At 40.3% G+C, this 16,988-nt stretch overlaps 2 protein-coding genes and 1 long non-coding RNA gene across 3 annotated transcripts in view; 2 read left to right on the plus strand and 1 right to left on the minus strand.

Moving 5' to 3' along the window:
* Positions 1–5,904, plus strand: part of TMEM164 (transmembrane protein 164) — a 41,002-nt gene extending 35,098 nt beyond the window's left edge. The window contains exon 7 of the mRNA XM_052672951.1: positions 168–5,904. Coding sequence (XP_052528911.1) covers positions 168–374 — 207 coding nt within the window. The 3' untranslated portion in view covers positions 375–5,904. The remainder of the gene's footprint in view (positions 1–167) is intronic.
* Positions 1–16,988, plus strand: part of LOC128075848 (uncharacterized) — a 354,845-nt gene that overhangs the window by 48,667 nt on the left and 289,190 nt on the right. The gene's annotated exons all lie outside the window — the stretch shown is intronic.
* The window catches only part of AMMECR1 (AMMECR nuclear protein 1), a 96,707-nt gene continuing 87,390 nt past the window's right edge, over positions 7,672–16,988 (minus strand). Inside the window, exon 7 of the mRNA XM_052672959.1 lies at positions 7,672–14,063. Within this exon, the coding sequence (XP_052528919.1) occupies positions 13,949–14,063 (115 nt within the window). The 3' untranslated portion in view covers positions 7,672–13,948. The remainder of the gene's footprint in view (positions 14,064–16,988) is intronic.

Raw genomic sequence — 16,988 nt, forward strand, 5'->3', positions numbered from 1 at the left:
TAAATTCAGATCTGCTTTCGTTCTGAAAGCTGCTCTGCTTGTGTTAGGTGATAATCCTTTGGTCAGCAACTCTGATTATCATGGTAATTTTAAAATTATCATTTCTGGTGTCTGAATCAGTGCAGTGCAAATCATGTTAATTTATAAACTTGTTGTCCCTTTCCTAGGTTACAGAAGTGAATTTGAACAACATGTTATGCCCAGCCATTTCAGATCCTTTTTATGGGCGCTGGTATCGAATTTGGGCATCTGGACATCAGACTATCATGACTATGACTCATGGGAAGCTTGTAATCTTACTGTTTTACTGTGCTGACCCCATCTTTAAATGTAGTGTGGACTTGCTTAGATTTCCAGCTAAGAAAATAGACTGAAATGTCTCCCCACAGAGCAGTACGTACAGGAAGCAGACACCCCTATATTCATACTGGAAAACCAAGAGGAGGGGTGAGAAGACAATGTGTTTATTATTTTTCTCCCTGCAGTTTATGGCCTCACAAACACTTCTATTATCAATTGAGGGGTTTTCTTTCAACTGCTGTTTTTCACTGCCTACTGCCAATGGCAACATTAGTGGCCTTATTCTGGAAGAGGTTCCTGTTCTGTACATTTTGTGTAGATTACAGTAAAATCTTGCTAATCTACACTTTAAAATTAGGTAAGGATCTATCTACATTCCAGCAAAAAGAGTGGCAGAGCTACCTCATTTTAACTTACTTTCCACTAAGTAGAATTTTTCCATTAATACAGTTACATCACAGAATAGGAGCTAAAGCTGAATTCCAATTCTCTACTCGTGTGAACAGAACACATCTTGAAATGCATCATCATGGCTTAACTCCTAGTACTTAAATGTTGCAAAATGGTCATGGTGGAGCAACGTACACTTAATCTCCTAGTCGTAAGTGCAAAGCAATGAAGTTTTACTGTATTTTCTTTAAGCTGGTTGAAAATATCGGGGAACAACAACTCTTCTAAATACCTGGTTGTTTTTTTTAAAACTGAATACTTTGGTTTCTGGCCTGCTAAGTATAACTGTCTGTCTGGTGAGGTCCCATCAGATCTTGATGCTCTGGAGATGATTTTGAGTGAGCAGAAAAACACCACACAGAAATTATTAAAAAAGCCGATGTTATGTGTAAGTTCTGATAGGTATTTAATCAGCAATGCTGACCTGCCTTTAAACAAAATGCTTTTGTCACTTAGCTTAGACTGGAGACTGAGTAGAGATGCAATGTACAATGTAAACAGGTCTCCTTTTTCACTTAGTAGCATTTTAAACACTCCTCCTCTGCGTTCTACCCTGATCCTTAGTAGAGCTGTTGGTGAGGAAACAAATTGAAACTATTTTCTGTCTCCATAGCTCTAGTACATTCTTCATACTGATTTTTAGAACACAAGTATAAAAATGAATGTGAAATCAGCACAGGCTTCTACAGAAAAGGCAATGTTCCAGTTTACTAGTATGGCTAGGTTTTCTTGTCAACATGAGTTTTGGAGTAGAAAAGGATGCAAGTAGAGAGAATTATAAATAGTAAACTGGCCAAGGGGAGAAACTGTAAGGAGGAAAGCTTGGACATCTTTACTGTGTTCTTCCAGATAGTTAACTGTAGATCCATTGTTGTGCAGCCTGTTGTATTTCAGGGCTGCAGGAATTGTGTTGTACAAAATGCTAGTTGCCACTTGCATTGCATTGTTATAGCTGTGACTTGTAAGATAGAAACAAAACCGTCATACCTCCTCTTGATGGATCACCTGAAGATATATTTTGATGTTAAGGTACAGTGTTTATACCTCAAGAAGAGAAGTAAGAATGATAAGTGGTTGACTTTTTTTTTTTTCTTTTCTGCAAGATAAGAATATAATTGGGGAGGAACAGATGACTTCTCTAAACGTTTTCACTTTGTGTGTTTCTTTTGTTTTGTTTTTTAAGTAGATCTCCCAATACAAGTCCTTTCTGCTGCATTCAAATTTACAGACTAGCTTCTGGCTTTCTTTCATGTCTAGAAAGTAAACATCCTGTATTTACTATAAATTGAGATGTAAGATTGACCTAAACTATGAAGCATGTATAGCTAGTCCCAGTTGCACAGACTGAGCTACTACATTGTTCAGTCTGAGAAAGGTAAGCACTTGATAGTAACAACTACTGTCTCAGTGTTGACTGTGAATTGCTGATCCTGCGAATGTCTAAGTACATAATTAATTTTATTGAGCCATCTCATTACTGCTTCAGTAAAGCAGGGCATGTGTTGTGTATTTGTGGAGGGGTGAGCTAAAGAAAACATGCATTGGTATTGAAGGCCTGAACCCATCTGTGAAAGACTACTTAATTAGCTGCTGATGTGATGCTCAATTCAAGAGCCAGTATTTCATTTGCAGCTGATGAAATGATGGTGCTGAGAGAACTAAGGTGAACAGAAATATTCGTGCCTATTTGTCTCCTATGACAGCTACGTGTACAGTGCTTCTTCCCTTCCCGCAGTTACTGTCAAGTCTGTCTTGATTTTATTTACTTAAGGCTTGGCAAAAATGCCTTCTGTTGAATCTGGTCTGGTTTAGAAACAACATTATTACAGTAGGATGATCTTGCCAAATTTTACAAATGTTAGATTCTCATTTGCCTCATTTTACAATTTTTTGAATAATCTTTCCTGCTTTTAAAAACACAAGCAGCATGTCCTATGTCTAATCATATGCTTCAGAGCATTGGAAACAGGTTTGAAACAGCTCCTATTTATCACCATTGACTGCCTCTGATCAATTAAGACTACGGAAGCAAGAAGCAAGCTCAGTGCAGTCTCTCTTAAAATGCAAAACTTTCAAGTTCTTCTACCTTACAGTTGAGGGAAGCTCTTATTTCCTTCCACACTTCCCCAGTTTGAGTTTTGGTGCATGTTGAACTTTTGGCTTAAGATGCTAAAATGTCTAATTGAATGTAATAATTCAGCAAGGAGAAGTAAACTGGCTGTTACACTCAATAAGGATTTTATGAGCATCTGGATTTTATGACTGTCAGGAGACTGGAGCCACTGGGATCTAGAGGGAAGAAGGGCACCAGAGGCTTAAACTCTTCTTCATGGTAAGCTGTGCTGGCTTCTTTTGCTTGTTGTACACCATCAATGAAGCTGGCTGAGCTTTTATCCACAGAATGTCAGGGAGGGACCTCAGAAGATCATCTACTCCAACTCCCCACAACACATTCTGAAAACCATTTTTAAACACAGCCTTTCAGCCTGGTTTATGGTGTACCTGTACAGAAATTGTCAGCACACTTGAGGCACAAGCTTCACATATGGGGAAGAACAGGGCAGAAGGGAAGCAAAAAGGGAACGAACTTCTGAAACATCAATGGAAATTTACATACTTTACTCTTCAGTTGTTTTGAATAGCAGTTTGGAAGAGGCAGATGACAGAGCTTGTTCAATGTGAAGGAATTTGGTTTGAAAAGGAAAACAGAATACTTAGCCTTCATGGGGGAATATCTGTTCCCTGGCAGATTTTCTTTTCCATGAATGGTTTATTAAATGAGCAGTTATTCTGCTTAGATGAATTTCTGGTGATTTTTTTCTTATGTATGCTGGAAATTAAGGAGTAAAACTATGTTGCTATTCAAAAATACTGATGGGCATTCTCTGGCACTACGGACACAATCGATGTCACAGTAGCTTTAAGCTGTTGACCACAGCCTGATGCTGTTTTACGTTGGAGCACTGCAATGTATGATTGAATGGGTAAGTCCTGGCCCTCCAATATCAGTACATCTATTTTGTCAGTACTAACAGTTGTGAAGATACTAGGAGTAGATACAGTGCAGAGCAGGAGGCTGATATAGCCATGCAGACTGTCTCCTTTTAGCTTGTATTTTAGAGGTGTTCCAGCAGGTTATAGAAACTCACCCTAAAGTGGATTGGTTTGCTGTCCCCTAGGAAGTCATGTACAATACCAGAAAAACTTACTGTGCTGTGCTTAAGTCTGGACTTTGGAAAATTATGGATACGGGCAGATGTCTGATCTGATCTCTATGTTATACTCTCTAGTATCATAGACACTTCAAACAAAAGAAATGAGGAGCAATGAAACTGATTGCTCTTTCTGTCACTGAATGACAGTCTAAATTACTTCCAGTATACACATAAATGAAGCTCTAGTAACTACAGTAAAGTTGGCTGCATTGGTTCATTTATGCAGACTTCTTTAAGTAGCCTTTCAAAGTGCAAAAATGAGCTGCTAAAACTTCTGCACCCACCATAAGATCTGGTGATAACCTGTGACTATTGAAATTATTGTGCCAAGGTTCTAGCTGTCTGGTACACATGCAGTGATAACTTTTCTAAGGATTCAGGCACTGTAGGCAGTGTATGAACTGTATCTGTTTAACTTCCTTCTGTTTAAGCACTAGAGATTTGCATTTTGTTTCTTCTGAAGGGTGAAATTAACAGCACTTGATCATAATTATATAAATCAATCAAAACTCTGAATGCACTCATGTACTCTGGTTTTGGTTCAGCATCGTAGGGCTTGACAAATACTGCTTATAAGCAAAGCTCACTTGTGCTTTAGCAGATGCTGCCTTGCTGAGGCTGGGAGACATGAAAAGTCACTCATTTGCATATCTTAAAACTATGGAGTACCTCATTATAGATTTATCCCTCTGTCTCTAGCCACAGTCAGGGTTTTGATATTTCAGTATATTTTGTAACATTTTGTAAAACTTGATAGTATCTTCCTTTCAGAAATGGCTACTTGCAACTGTTCAAGTACTGTATTTTACTTCTTTATTCTAATCCTTGCGTCTACACCATAGGCATTTGCTCCCTGTGCATCTATACCTAATGACAACCATAGACTTTGATGTTCTTCTTGCTGTTTTCAAGTCATAGGCTCATTTAGGCTGGAAAAGGCCTTCAAGATCAAGTCCAACCATTAACCTCACCTACCACGTTCCTCAGTGCCACATCTACACATCTCTGAAATACCTCCGGGGATGGGGACTGCACCACTTCCCTGGGCAGCCCAGTACAATGCCTGACCACTCTTTTTGAGCAGAAATTCTTCCTAATGTTCAATGTACACCTCTCCTGGTGCAACTTGAGGCCATTTTGTCGCATCCTAGCACTTGTCACCTTAAAGTGTTCGACTTCAGGTGGATACTTAAGAATTGAATTATTCCTAATGGTTAACGCAGTTCAGAAAAAGCTAACAGGAAGGCATATATCAGCCCTTCTGTTAGAAGGTGGAAGGCTTCTACAAGCAGGTGGATCAGTGCTGATATTTTCATTTTTAGTGATGATACACATAACAAATCTGTTGATTCTTGTGATCTTGTACTCAATATGATATTGCTGTATACTTGTCTTGCAGCTTTATTGTAACTTAGTTAAAACCAAGCTGTTTTTAAAATGATGATGTTTCTCTTCAGGGTCAATTTTGTACTTTTTTAAATTATTTCTGCATTTCCTGAGTCATTATCTCAATGCTGCAGAGGACGCAGCAGGCAGAACAGGATGCACACCCACACTGCTCTCGCCACCCAACCTGTGCCAGGCAAGTGGAACTGCTCAGGGACTGGACTGAAGCACATGAGCAGTCCTTGGAAGCTTGCAGTTTCCATTAGCTACCCAGGCACAGAATGGAATGGCAATGTCAAGGCTGGTTGTGGAGAGGCTCAACTGCCGCGTATGCTGTTAGTTCTGAATAATTTGTAGGAATGTTATAAATTTTGTAAACTTTTTAATGTGCTAAAACTTGGTTATGAGGTAACATTTACAAATAAGGGATAACTTGTGTACTTGTTTTTGTATTTTGGTCTGATTTTTTTGGTTGTAGTGCCCTATGTCCAGCTCACTGGGCAAACAGTTCTTAAACATTTGAATTAAAACAAATAAATGCATTTTAATGGTACTGTAATTTTGTTGTCATTGTAATCACGTCAGGCACTGCATCTGTCTTGTTTTTAAAGTAGGTAAAAAAAGACATTCCTCTTCTATTTGTAGTATTAACAGTTAGATTCACGCAGACTTGTTAAGTGGTCATCAGATCAATAAGAATACAGCTTCTCTTATCTTCTTAAGCTGTCTGTACAGCTAGATTTAGTTTGCCTTGCATGATGCAGTTTCTGCTGTGCAATTATGATTATCACTGTTTCTAGAACTTTAAAGCATTTGAGTATGACCTATGCCTGTAATTTAGCAAGCAATACAAGCCAGAGTTTACTTCGCTGTAAGACACAAATCCTCTAGTCGCTGTTCAAATATTCATCTCCTTCCTGTAAAAAAAGCTCTGGATACAATATTATGATGTTTACTCTGCTTTCAAGTTTCTTGCCACAGTTTTGGTAGAGTGTGTTTTCTTTTTTAGTTTCATACTCTGTCACCTCAGTAGAGGAAGACAGAAAAAGTACAAAAGTTTTCAGCTCAAAACAGTATAATTTACAATGGCTTTCTGGCCAATCTCACACATGTAGATGATGGCAAACAACTGCCATCATTACTGCACTTCCAAAAGCTTCTGGCTGTAATCAAAAGGACACGTAAGTACACGGCAATAACGCTGAATGGAAGAATAACCAACCTGCCCTCTTTGAAACAGACCTAATGTTTGGCACTGATCTGTTAGTTTGATTTCTATTCCATGATAACCTCATACCTGGCTGATGTAAAAAGAGCAGGGGGCTTTGGGAAGCAAGCTGTAACTAGTGCTGCATTCTGATGGTCTGTAAGGTCTGGGGAGACTTCTACCTATTTCAGACAAATGATACCAAGTCTGTAAAATAACGAAAGAACATCAGTGGAAGCAGATTTTCCCTTCAGAGTTACCAACATCTAAAGGCTACTATTCTTGTTTTCAAAGTATTTTCAGCTAAAGACGGGAAGCCTACTGAAAATGAATTAGTCAAAGGCAAACAAAAACATTTCCACATTCAGAGCTGAATCCCAGGGCAACATTGGAAATTCCTTGCACTGCTGTAGGAATTATCCTACAGGGGAAAGAAAGTCCCTTTAACCAACACTTACCCTGTAAAACATACCTTTCTATCACTGCACTAAACACTGGCATCAGGAAAGGGACTTCTTTAATCTTCCATCTTCACAGGAGCCTCAGTGCAAACCCTGCACTGCATTTCTTTCCATGAGGTCAACGTGTCAGCCTGCACATCAACTAGCTCTGCCAGACCAGATAAATTCCTCACGGCAAAGCAAGCTTCAGTATCCTATAAAATCACACCTAGAAAGTAATGTGAAAAAGCAGTGCAATTATTCCAGGTGCTATCAAGGCACTCTCTGATATGCATTTTGCTGCATTGATCTTGTCTCCTTTCCTGTACGGCGCAGGCACTGTACTGGTTACAACATCGTGTTTGTAAACAGTTGAGATTGATTTCACCTTTCAGAGAATAAGGAACTCAATCCAGTACATAAATCTGTATTTACTGGACATCATATGAGACCTGACCTGCTGCTGTAACTCCCTCAGCATCTCCCTCCAGAGCCAGGCTGTGAGCTGCCTCCCACATCACGCACAGCCAATTGCAGACTTCAGCCCAGGAAAACATTCCTACTGCAGCATTAGCTGTTAAAATAAACACTGATAGTGAATGCTTAAATTAAAAAAAAAAAAAAAGCAATCAACTGACAAAGCCACACAATTAAGCAGAGAAACAAAAAGAAATGGTGATTCTTTTTCCTTGTTTTATTGGGTAAATGATTTAAAAGGTAATAACAATAGTGTTAAAACTACTACAGTATCTTTCCACAGCCATATCTCACAGACCCACAGATAACCTTCTATATAATTTTTTTTTCTTTTTCCTCATTTTATCTTTTTTAAGCCATACTTATATTAAAATGCCCATTTCAACAGTTTCTTCACACTAATAGCAATTAAATGTGGAAGGAAGGAGGATCTAGTTATAAAGGAAGGGGGTTCAGGTAATCTGTGATATAATTTGTAATCAATCAAGTTACTAAGAAAGGAAGAAAAAGAGAGGCCTTGTCAGCTACTCCAGGCAGCTCCAAGCCCACTGTGTGTCACCACTGCATTAGATAACTCAAGATGCTGGTGAGCAATTTAAAAGTTTTTTCTTTTTGTAACATATAAAACACTAAAATAACTTAGAAACTAGATCCAAATATTTTGAAAAGAATCAACTTTGATATACAAAAACAGTCATAAGTTGTTACAAAAGTTTCAAACAAAAGTTTGTTTTCTCAGTGCGTTTATGTACCAGCGCAATTACTGGGTCCAGAGCAAAGAAAGAGGTTTTTATTTTTTATTTAACAGTAATAAAAAACGAGGAAAACATATCTTTCTATATAAAGAATCATTGCTGGTCTTAAGAATAAATGTAACCAGAAACCCTTTAAATCTTAGAGGCACACTTTGGGTTTCCTTTTTTTTTTTTTTTCCCTTTTTTTTTTTTTTTTAACATAAAAGGAAAGTCACCAGTTTATTTAAATGGAGGAGGTACTCAGACTCCCCAAATAAACTTAATTCAATTAACATCACTAGCAAAAATCAGTTAGAAACTGTACAAAAATAAAAAAATTAACACATTTAATCCTGCGGGGCTTTTGCAAGGACTGGAAGGCAGGCTTTAGGAGCAGCATGTGGGCATGGCTGGAGGCTTCTTTGGTTCGATCTAACACACACAAGAGATGTAACCTACTCCAGACGACAGTTTTAAAAACCCGCACATTTGAAGACAAGTAAAGAGGTCCATATACAAACGCCAGGGTGTGCAAATGGATTTGACTCTCTTAGTATTGTATCTGAGGTCAGAACTCTCAGGCGCCCTCCCCCTGCTGTGACCAGCGTTGGGGCCGAGATGGTGCCAGGCCAGTGCTGCAGCGCTCCAGGCGGAAGGAAGGCCACTTGAGGCACGGCTAAGCAACAGCATCGCATCAGCCTGGGGTTCTGCTGTCTCACTTAGTTTTCAGAAGGAGGACTTCAGAAACGTTTAGCAAAAGAATAATCAAAAAAAAAACTTCAAGGAATAAGGCAAATGGATTAGTGCTTATCAAAGATCAGCATCCGACTTGAAGAGCGGAATTAGCTACTCGGTTGTACCATCACCTCTTATGAAGTGCCCCCAAATTAAAAAATAACATTAATAGATCTAAATCCAGCAACATATCTGAAAGGGTAATAGCTCAGAGAATGGCATTTGTGAAAGCAATTGTCGATTCGCTTTAGGCAAACAGACCTATTCTGTCCCAGTGCATGTCACAGTGAACTGCACATCTTGTATAAACAACCCCACAATTACACAGAAACAATCCGCAGTATTCTCAGCCCTTGCGTGCTGAGGAGGTAGGTGCCTTAGAAACACTGTAGATAAACTGATTATTCCAATCTTTTCTAAAAAAATACCATACAACCTGATTGACCGCAGACTTTGTAACAGCTTTTTAATTAGTTATACAAAACTCTGGTCCAGAAGGGTCTGGCATTAAGTCATGTCAAAAGCACACCTTTACAGTTTGTATAACACCCTTTTAACCATATTTGTAAGCAACAGCTACTAAGAGATAGACAAAAATGCATTGTGCATTATGCTGTATACAAAAAGGAGACAAAACTATCCTTTTCCCCCCCAGGCCATGGTGGGGAGTATTGCTGACCTTGTCCTTAAAAACCCGCAGGATTGTTTATTCATCAGTATATTATTATTACACTGGTAAGAAATTCTGTATAACATCTGCATATATCGAAGATTTTTAAAAAATCTGATATGATTTTAGATCCGCATGACCAGTCACGTGACCTGCTTGAGGTTGATTAGCACCTTTCAATACATATATATTTTTATATATAATAGATCTTTTTAAAAAACTTCTAAGGATGAGCTCACGCAGCGCTGTGAGCGCGTGTAACGAGATGACAGAGAAGGATGGGGTTGGATGACTTTGTGTTTTGTTTTTTGCAGCAGAATGATTCGGTTTGTGCTCAGTTTCCCTATAAGGGCAAGGAAAAAAACAAAACCAAAACACCTCTCAGGTAGCCACCGGTTCACAGTTTCCACTTGAAGACAAATCCATTTGAAACCGCTCCCCCAAGTAGAAACAACAGTATCATCCAAAATAGCCTCTGTATAAACATCTATTAGTTTCTGCAGCGTCTGCCTGGCACCTCTTGGCTCCTGACATTTCAGGCCCTCTGCTTATAAATTAAGGCATCACAACTGAAAATGGAAATATTTGGACATAGGGTGCTGTGGATGAAGGAATACAAAAGACCTTCTACAAGAAGCTCTGTACAAATTAAGTGGCATTCTATCCTCACATAAGGGATAATTTATCCGTATCTGTTTTCTGGAACGTTTTTAGTCTTCTGTTGTTGTTGTTCCTTTTATCAACTTAACTCTATTTATCTATTTGAGTGATATATGTATTTTTTAAAACATTCATTATTCAAAATAACTGGAATTTCTGCTTACCATAGTTGGCTCGCCCATGCTAGGAAGGTCTTTTCCATAGTAGATGGGATGTGGAGTCCCCTAAAACGTGCACTGAACTGCAGTGGCTATTAGTGGGAGTTCTGCAGGCACGTGAGCAAGGAGGTAGCTCCTGGCATATACTTGGCTTGCAACCATACCACATACACCACTTAATAAATCCTATTTTTACAGTTGTTACAAGTCCTCATCAGTTTTCTTTCTCCTACCTTGTGGAGAATTATGAGATTTATTATGAAGTACTCACAGCTCTCAAGTACTATTCCTGTAGTAGATGAAAAGATGTACAAATTATGGCATAATTGTCCTGTGCTCTTTCACAACACAATTTTTTTTTTTTTTAAACAAGTTACCCAACTATCCATGACCTGATAAAACCCAGCAAATTCAAAAGCACAAGCAAGAAGAAGATAGGGATTTTTCTTTTCTAAAATAAGAAAATGAAAAATATCTCACTTTAGAAAATCCCCCAAAACCTGACACCAGAGCAGCAAAGAACTCAACGCTGATTACTGGAATGTCTGGCACATTTGCTATATTTTTTCTATGAATTTTATATGCAAGTATAATCATGTCATAGTCAAAGGCACTAAAATCTAAATCCGTTTTCTTCCTAATATGACATCTGCTACTCACCAATCTGTTTCTAAAAACAAATGCAACTTCTAATTTGAGCTCATCAGAAAGGCATTGTCTCATTAGAAATGCATTATGATGAGCAGGCTTGACAGGGCTGGGCTGCCCTCGGCTTCCAGTGCAGAACAGGAGATAAAGGTATCCTACTGGATTATGTCATGTACTTTCAATTAGACCACGTGATTCTGAGCACACTGCTCACCTCTTATTACGTTTAGTTGCTTCTCCATATCCAGAAAAGCATTTTGTATACGAGCCTCAAATTGTGGCTGTGTGCTCGAGCTGAAGGTCACATACAAGGGCTACTCTGAAAATAATGCCTCCTGTTTTATGGTGTTGGCCCATGAAATTAGACAGATGTTGGTAGGAGGGCAGCAGAGGTAGAACCTTCCCCTAATATTCCATTACATTTTGTTGCTGTGTGACAGATGGCAGCAGAGGGGCAGTCTCTGCTAATGGCAATAATTACGTTGAAAACTAGTGTTTTGCAGCTGAGAATTTTCTCTATCAAGTAGTGTTACTGTGCTCTTTGTTGTAGTTTCCATGTAAATAAATAGGAAGCATTACTTTCAGAGCGACCTACATCTATAGCTCCATGAAATCTTTACTGCAGGGGTGAGATACTGTTACAGAAACACAGAACTCTAGGGACTGGAAGGAGCCTCTGGACATCACTGAGTCCAATCTCCTGCTGAAGCAGATTCCCTAAAGCAGATCACACAGGAAGGCATCCAGGTGGGTCTTGAATATCTCCAGAAATTGAGACTCCACCACCTTTCTGGGCAGTCTGTTCCAATGATCCATTATTCCCACAGTAAAGAAGTTCTTCCTCATGTTATGAAACTTCCTGTGTTCCAGTTTCTTTGCCCACTGCCTCCTGTCGCTGCACACCACTGGAAAAGAGCTGGCTGGCCTCATCCATTTGACTCCTACGCTTTAGATATTGATAAACAGTGCTGAGATCCCTTCTCAGCCTTCTCTTCTGCAGACTGAACAGTCCCAGGTCTCTCAGCCTTTCCTCGTACAGGAGATGCTCAAGGCCCCTCTTCATCTCTGTGGCCCTTCTCTGGACTCTCTCTAGAAGTTATCTGTTCTTCTTGAACTGGGAGCCCAGAACTGGACACACCGCTCCAGATGTGGCCTCACCAGGGCAGAGTAGAGGGGGGATCACCTCCCTCGACCTGCTGGCCATGCTCTTTTTAATGCACTCCAAGATAAAGTTGGCCTTCTCAGCCACAAGGGCACACTGCTGGCTCATGGCCAGCACCCACTTCCTCTGCAGAACACCTTTCCAGCAGGCAGGCCCCTAAACCTCAACTGATGGGTGCAGTCATTCCTTCCCAGATGCAGGACCCTACACTTGCTCTTGCTGAAGCTGATCAGGCTCTTCTCTGCCCAACTCACCAACCTGTATATGTCCTGCTGAATGGCTGCAAGTCTTGTCTAAAGCCTTGCTGAAGTCAAGGTATACAATATCCACTGCTCTCCCCTTATCTACCCAGCTGGTGATGACATCACAGAAGGCTACCAAGGTGGTCAAGCATGACTTCCCTCTTGGTGAATTCACACTGACTGCTCCTGATAATCACCTTCTCTTCCACTTGCTTGGTGATGACGCAACAAGCTGTTCCATCTCCTTTCCAGGGACAGAGGTGATGCCAACTGACCTGTGGTTTTCCAGCTCCTCCTTGTCCTTTTTGAAGGCTGGAGTGACACTGGCTATCCTCCAGTCTTCAGGCACCTTTCCCATTCTCCAAGACAATAGAGTGGTTTGGCAATCACTTCTGCCAGCTTCCTCAGCACTTGGGGGTGCATCCCATCGGGATCAGTGGATGTGTAGGAGTCAAGTTTGCCTACATGATCTCTGACCAGATCCTCCTGACCAAGGGAAAGTCTTTTCTACAGACTCTCTTACCTCCTTGGTCTGAGGTTCCATAGGGACAGTCTAATCAGTGAAGACTGAAGCAAAGAAGGTGTTCAGCATCGCCACCTTCTCAACATCCCCTGTTACCAGGGCAACCACCTTATTAAGTAGCAGGCCCACATTTTCTTTTGCTACTGACATATTGAAAAAAAAAAAACCAAAAACAAAACGCAACCTTTCTTGCTGTCCTTGACCTCCCTCACCAGATTTAATTCCAAGTGGGCCTTACCCTTCCTCGCTGCATCCCTGCAGGTCCTGACAGCATTCCTATATTCCTCCCAAGTGGCCAGGTCCTTTTTCCACATTTCACAGAGTTTCTTCTTCCCTTTGTCTTTTTTTTCAATGAGCTCCTTGCTCAACCACCGCAGGAGACCTGAACGGATGATCAAAGGAGCTCATGGGAAAACTCAAAGGGAAGAAGAAAGTCTATGAAATATTGTACCACAGACTACTATTAAGAAGGTTAAGAAAATGCAATTCATTGTCTAATATAATACCTGAATCTGATATGTTTCATTCCCTGACAGAGCTATTAATGAAAAAGCCATGAATGCCTTTTTTTTTTCTGAGCAAAGAATCCCCAACTGTAATCCTTAAACTCTTCCTTCCATCCACAGTCACAGAAAGTCTTGACTGATATAATTCAATGTTAATGAAGTAGAAATTTAACATTTCATAAAAAACCCAAGGGCTATATATGCTGCAAAAAAATCTGCAGTGATTCAATAAAAAAGTATGGGATCTTTGTAATAATGCAGTTTTCCCTCCCGTTGCCACAATGAGCTTAACCAACTACGGAGAAGCCTCAAAATGGCAACGGAAACTATCATCATAAAATGGTACAGTAATAGAGATAGCTAGACCAAGAAGGGGCAGGGTCTCCTGGGAAGAGGTCTGCAGAGAGGTCCAGTGACTGGTCATGCGGCTCAGTGTCAGGAATAATGGTTGTATGGTGGAAGGGGGTGCCCAATGCCATTTGGGAAGTGATGATGCTGACGATGGGCAAGGTACTCTGTGTAGCTCATGGTCATCTTCTCACTACGGTACCTAGAAAAGAGCAAAGGAGCAAACTCAAGAACTTTCATTGGGCAGCTATGAGCAGCACTGAAAATATGGTGCTAGGTGTACATCTAATGACGAGAACAGCTCTGTACTTTTGGTCTCAGGAATAAGACAAACTTTAGTTGCACAAGGGCATGGAGAGAACTACCATGTTTTTGGGGGCTGTTCTTGAATCACACAAGTCACAACATAAGTGCTTAAGAAAAATATTTTAAATTAAAAAAAAACTATTAAAAAATCGCTGCCTACTACTTTACTCAAGGTATTTGAACTTGTGATGATTTACTGAGCATCCCAAATTATCAGCCAACTCTCTACAAATAACCTAGGAGAAAAGCCCTGTAAACAAGCAGTACTGATTCCAGAGCTGTTTTTAAAAAGTAATGTCTAGCACATTCTGCTTTTAAAATAAATCCAGCTATACGAAGTGAAGTGATTTCCCTTTTAAACTACATATAGCTTAAAGTAGAACAGCCCCTACTCCCCAAAATGTACTTCAGATAAATTTGCATTGATATTGTTTGACAACAAGGAACATAGTGCCACATTTACACTTATCTGTAAAACTGTGAAATCTACTCAAAAATAACACTATTCCATATTGCCACAAATGTCACTTCATAAGCCCCTGCATAAGAGATCTTACAGATGAGAGTTGGTGAATCCAGCTACAGTGGTTTAAAATATTGCCACCTCCCTTGTTTATGACATTTCTCTTCTGGAGTCGCTCTGTTTGTTCTTTTCCCTCTTAGGTCTGAAAAAGCACAACGCATGCCTCAACAGCTTGTACTCACAGCCCAACACAGACATTCAAACTGCTGTTGAGTTACCAACTGCAGCAACTGAGGTGGCAAACAATTGTTTCTGCTGCCTCTGCCAGAGGAACAGAGCAGAACACCTTATGCTTACAGCTTCTTGCTTCAGTGCACCGCAGTGCCCGCAATTACTTGCGACGGCGGCGCTGGTTAATGATGTACTAACTTAAACGGCTGCTGGTCGCAGCTGAGCTGCAGCTCCTCTCTCAGCGATAGGAGTGGAGCACTGCACTCCCTGCACCTGATGAGTAAGCTGATCTGTGCACTAATCCCCTCACCACTATGGAACTAAACTATAAGCTTGGCAACCAGTGGCTCTAAGTGAGTCAAAACAGGCCAAGGGCAGCCTGTGTAGAATCACAGATGGAAAAAATCATAATATTAAACAACACGCTTTGTCTATTCTACTCATTAGGCTTGTGATTTTGTGGTTGGGATGTTGAACTAAATATACTAAGCAGAACACTTGTTTTGTTCTGCACTGGTATGCCATTGCTTCAAACAAAATCATGGAGCTGGAACAATGTGCGTGCTATACAGAAGTTTTGTGTCTCGGAAAAATACATCCCTTATTCACTGAGGTGTACAGAAAGTCTCACTTAAGAACTCCTACAGCTACTCATGCCCTAAGTTATCACCATATATTCTATATGTTCTTGAGAATAAGATAGCAAGAAAATTGGGGTGCTGCATTTGAAAATTTAAGCTGGATTCCATAAAACCTTCCTCCCAGTCATAACCCTCAGAATAGCATGTTTTCCTCAGCAATAGCAATTCCCCTGGAATCAGGTTCCTACTAGAAAGCAGAATTTCAGTCAGTGGGACAAAGTCTTTTTCCTTACCCAAAACAACACTGAGTGAGGGAGAGATTCTTCTAAAGTGAAAACAGTTTTCTGAGAAATGCTCTGTCTTCTGCCAAGTCTAAACAAACACTGCTAAGTAATGGCAAGCATTTTAGATGTAGGTGACAAAAGTGGGAACTGAAAAAAAACACTCAGCTCTTTGTCTTCTAAGAGTACATTAACAATAATGAGAAGCCCAGTATTTTTGTGTCTGAAATGAAAGGACTGGGTTTTAATTATGGAAATAGGGAGTGGAGTCTAGCTCACACCCAATCCAGCTGCACTAAGGAGGAAAGAATTCCCAAAGAAATAAGTACACAGAAGTGATGCTAACATACCCAACCAACATATTAAAAATGAATCTCGTTTCTCTGCGAGTCCCTGCAAGTCAACGAAAGATAGGAAGAATAATGGTGTTGGATAAAGGTCTCTAACTACCAAATTTATGAGTTGTATTAATAATAGTGCTTGTTATCCCTGAAGAGAGGAGAAGAAACCTCATGGGTTATCAGTCAGTGCCTCCTTATGACACAGGATTCATAAAATCCTTAGTTCTCAAAGCATGGAATAAACAGCAAGAGCTCAGCAGTCACTTTGTACTGCATGGTTATAAAATAATGTTGTTTTACAGGGCTTCCTATTGACACCTGCTCTTTCACCATACAACTACAATTTTATAGGTGGAACATTTGCAACCCATTCTCTAACCTTTTGGCTCTGACCTGCTAAAGAGCCCTCACGAGCACATTGTATTAAACAAGCATTACAGCGGGCACACAACATACAACAGTGTCTGAGTGTGAAGTAAAGCTCTGCACTTATGTCTTCCTTCCTAGAGTACCTGATGCAGTCAAGCCAGCGCACCACCTGTCAGATCAGCTCCCCACTTTGCATGCCCAGCACCTGTTAGGAGATGAAGCTCCTACTCTGCAGGAGGGAAAAGCCCCAGCGCCCGCTCGGAGAGCTGAACAGCTCAGGGCACTGCATGGCCTCCAGAGCAGCAGCACCAACTGCTCATACACAACGTGACAATGGCAAGTAATCCCCCTTAATAACAGCCCCTTGAGATCCGCTGCAGCCAATGAGCAAACTGTAAAACTGCAGAGCTGATACGCTGCAAGGATTTCTCAGTTATGAAACAAAATATATATACTCCCTGGTATATATGCAGCAAGCTACTTAGCAGCCCTTTCTTCCTTGCTTAGTGCCTGTAAGCTCTACTGTATTTAATGCAAGGCACAGATATTCTCAGA

Source organism: Tympanuchus pallidicinctus, unplaced genomic scaffold (genome assembly GCF_026119805.1).
Source record: "Tympanuchus pallidicinctus isolate F22 unplaced genomic scaffold, pur_lepc_1.0 scaffold13, whole genome shotgun sequence".
In the NCBI taxonomy this organism is placed as follows: Eukaryota; Metazoa; Chordata; class Aves; order Galliformes; family Phasianidae; genus Tympanuchus; species Tympanuchus pallidicinctus.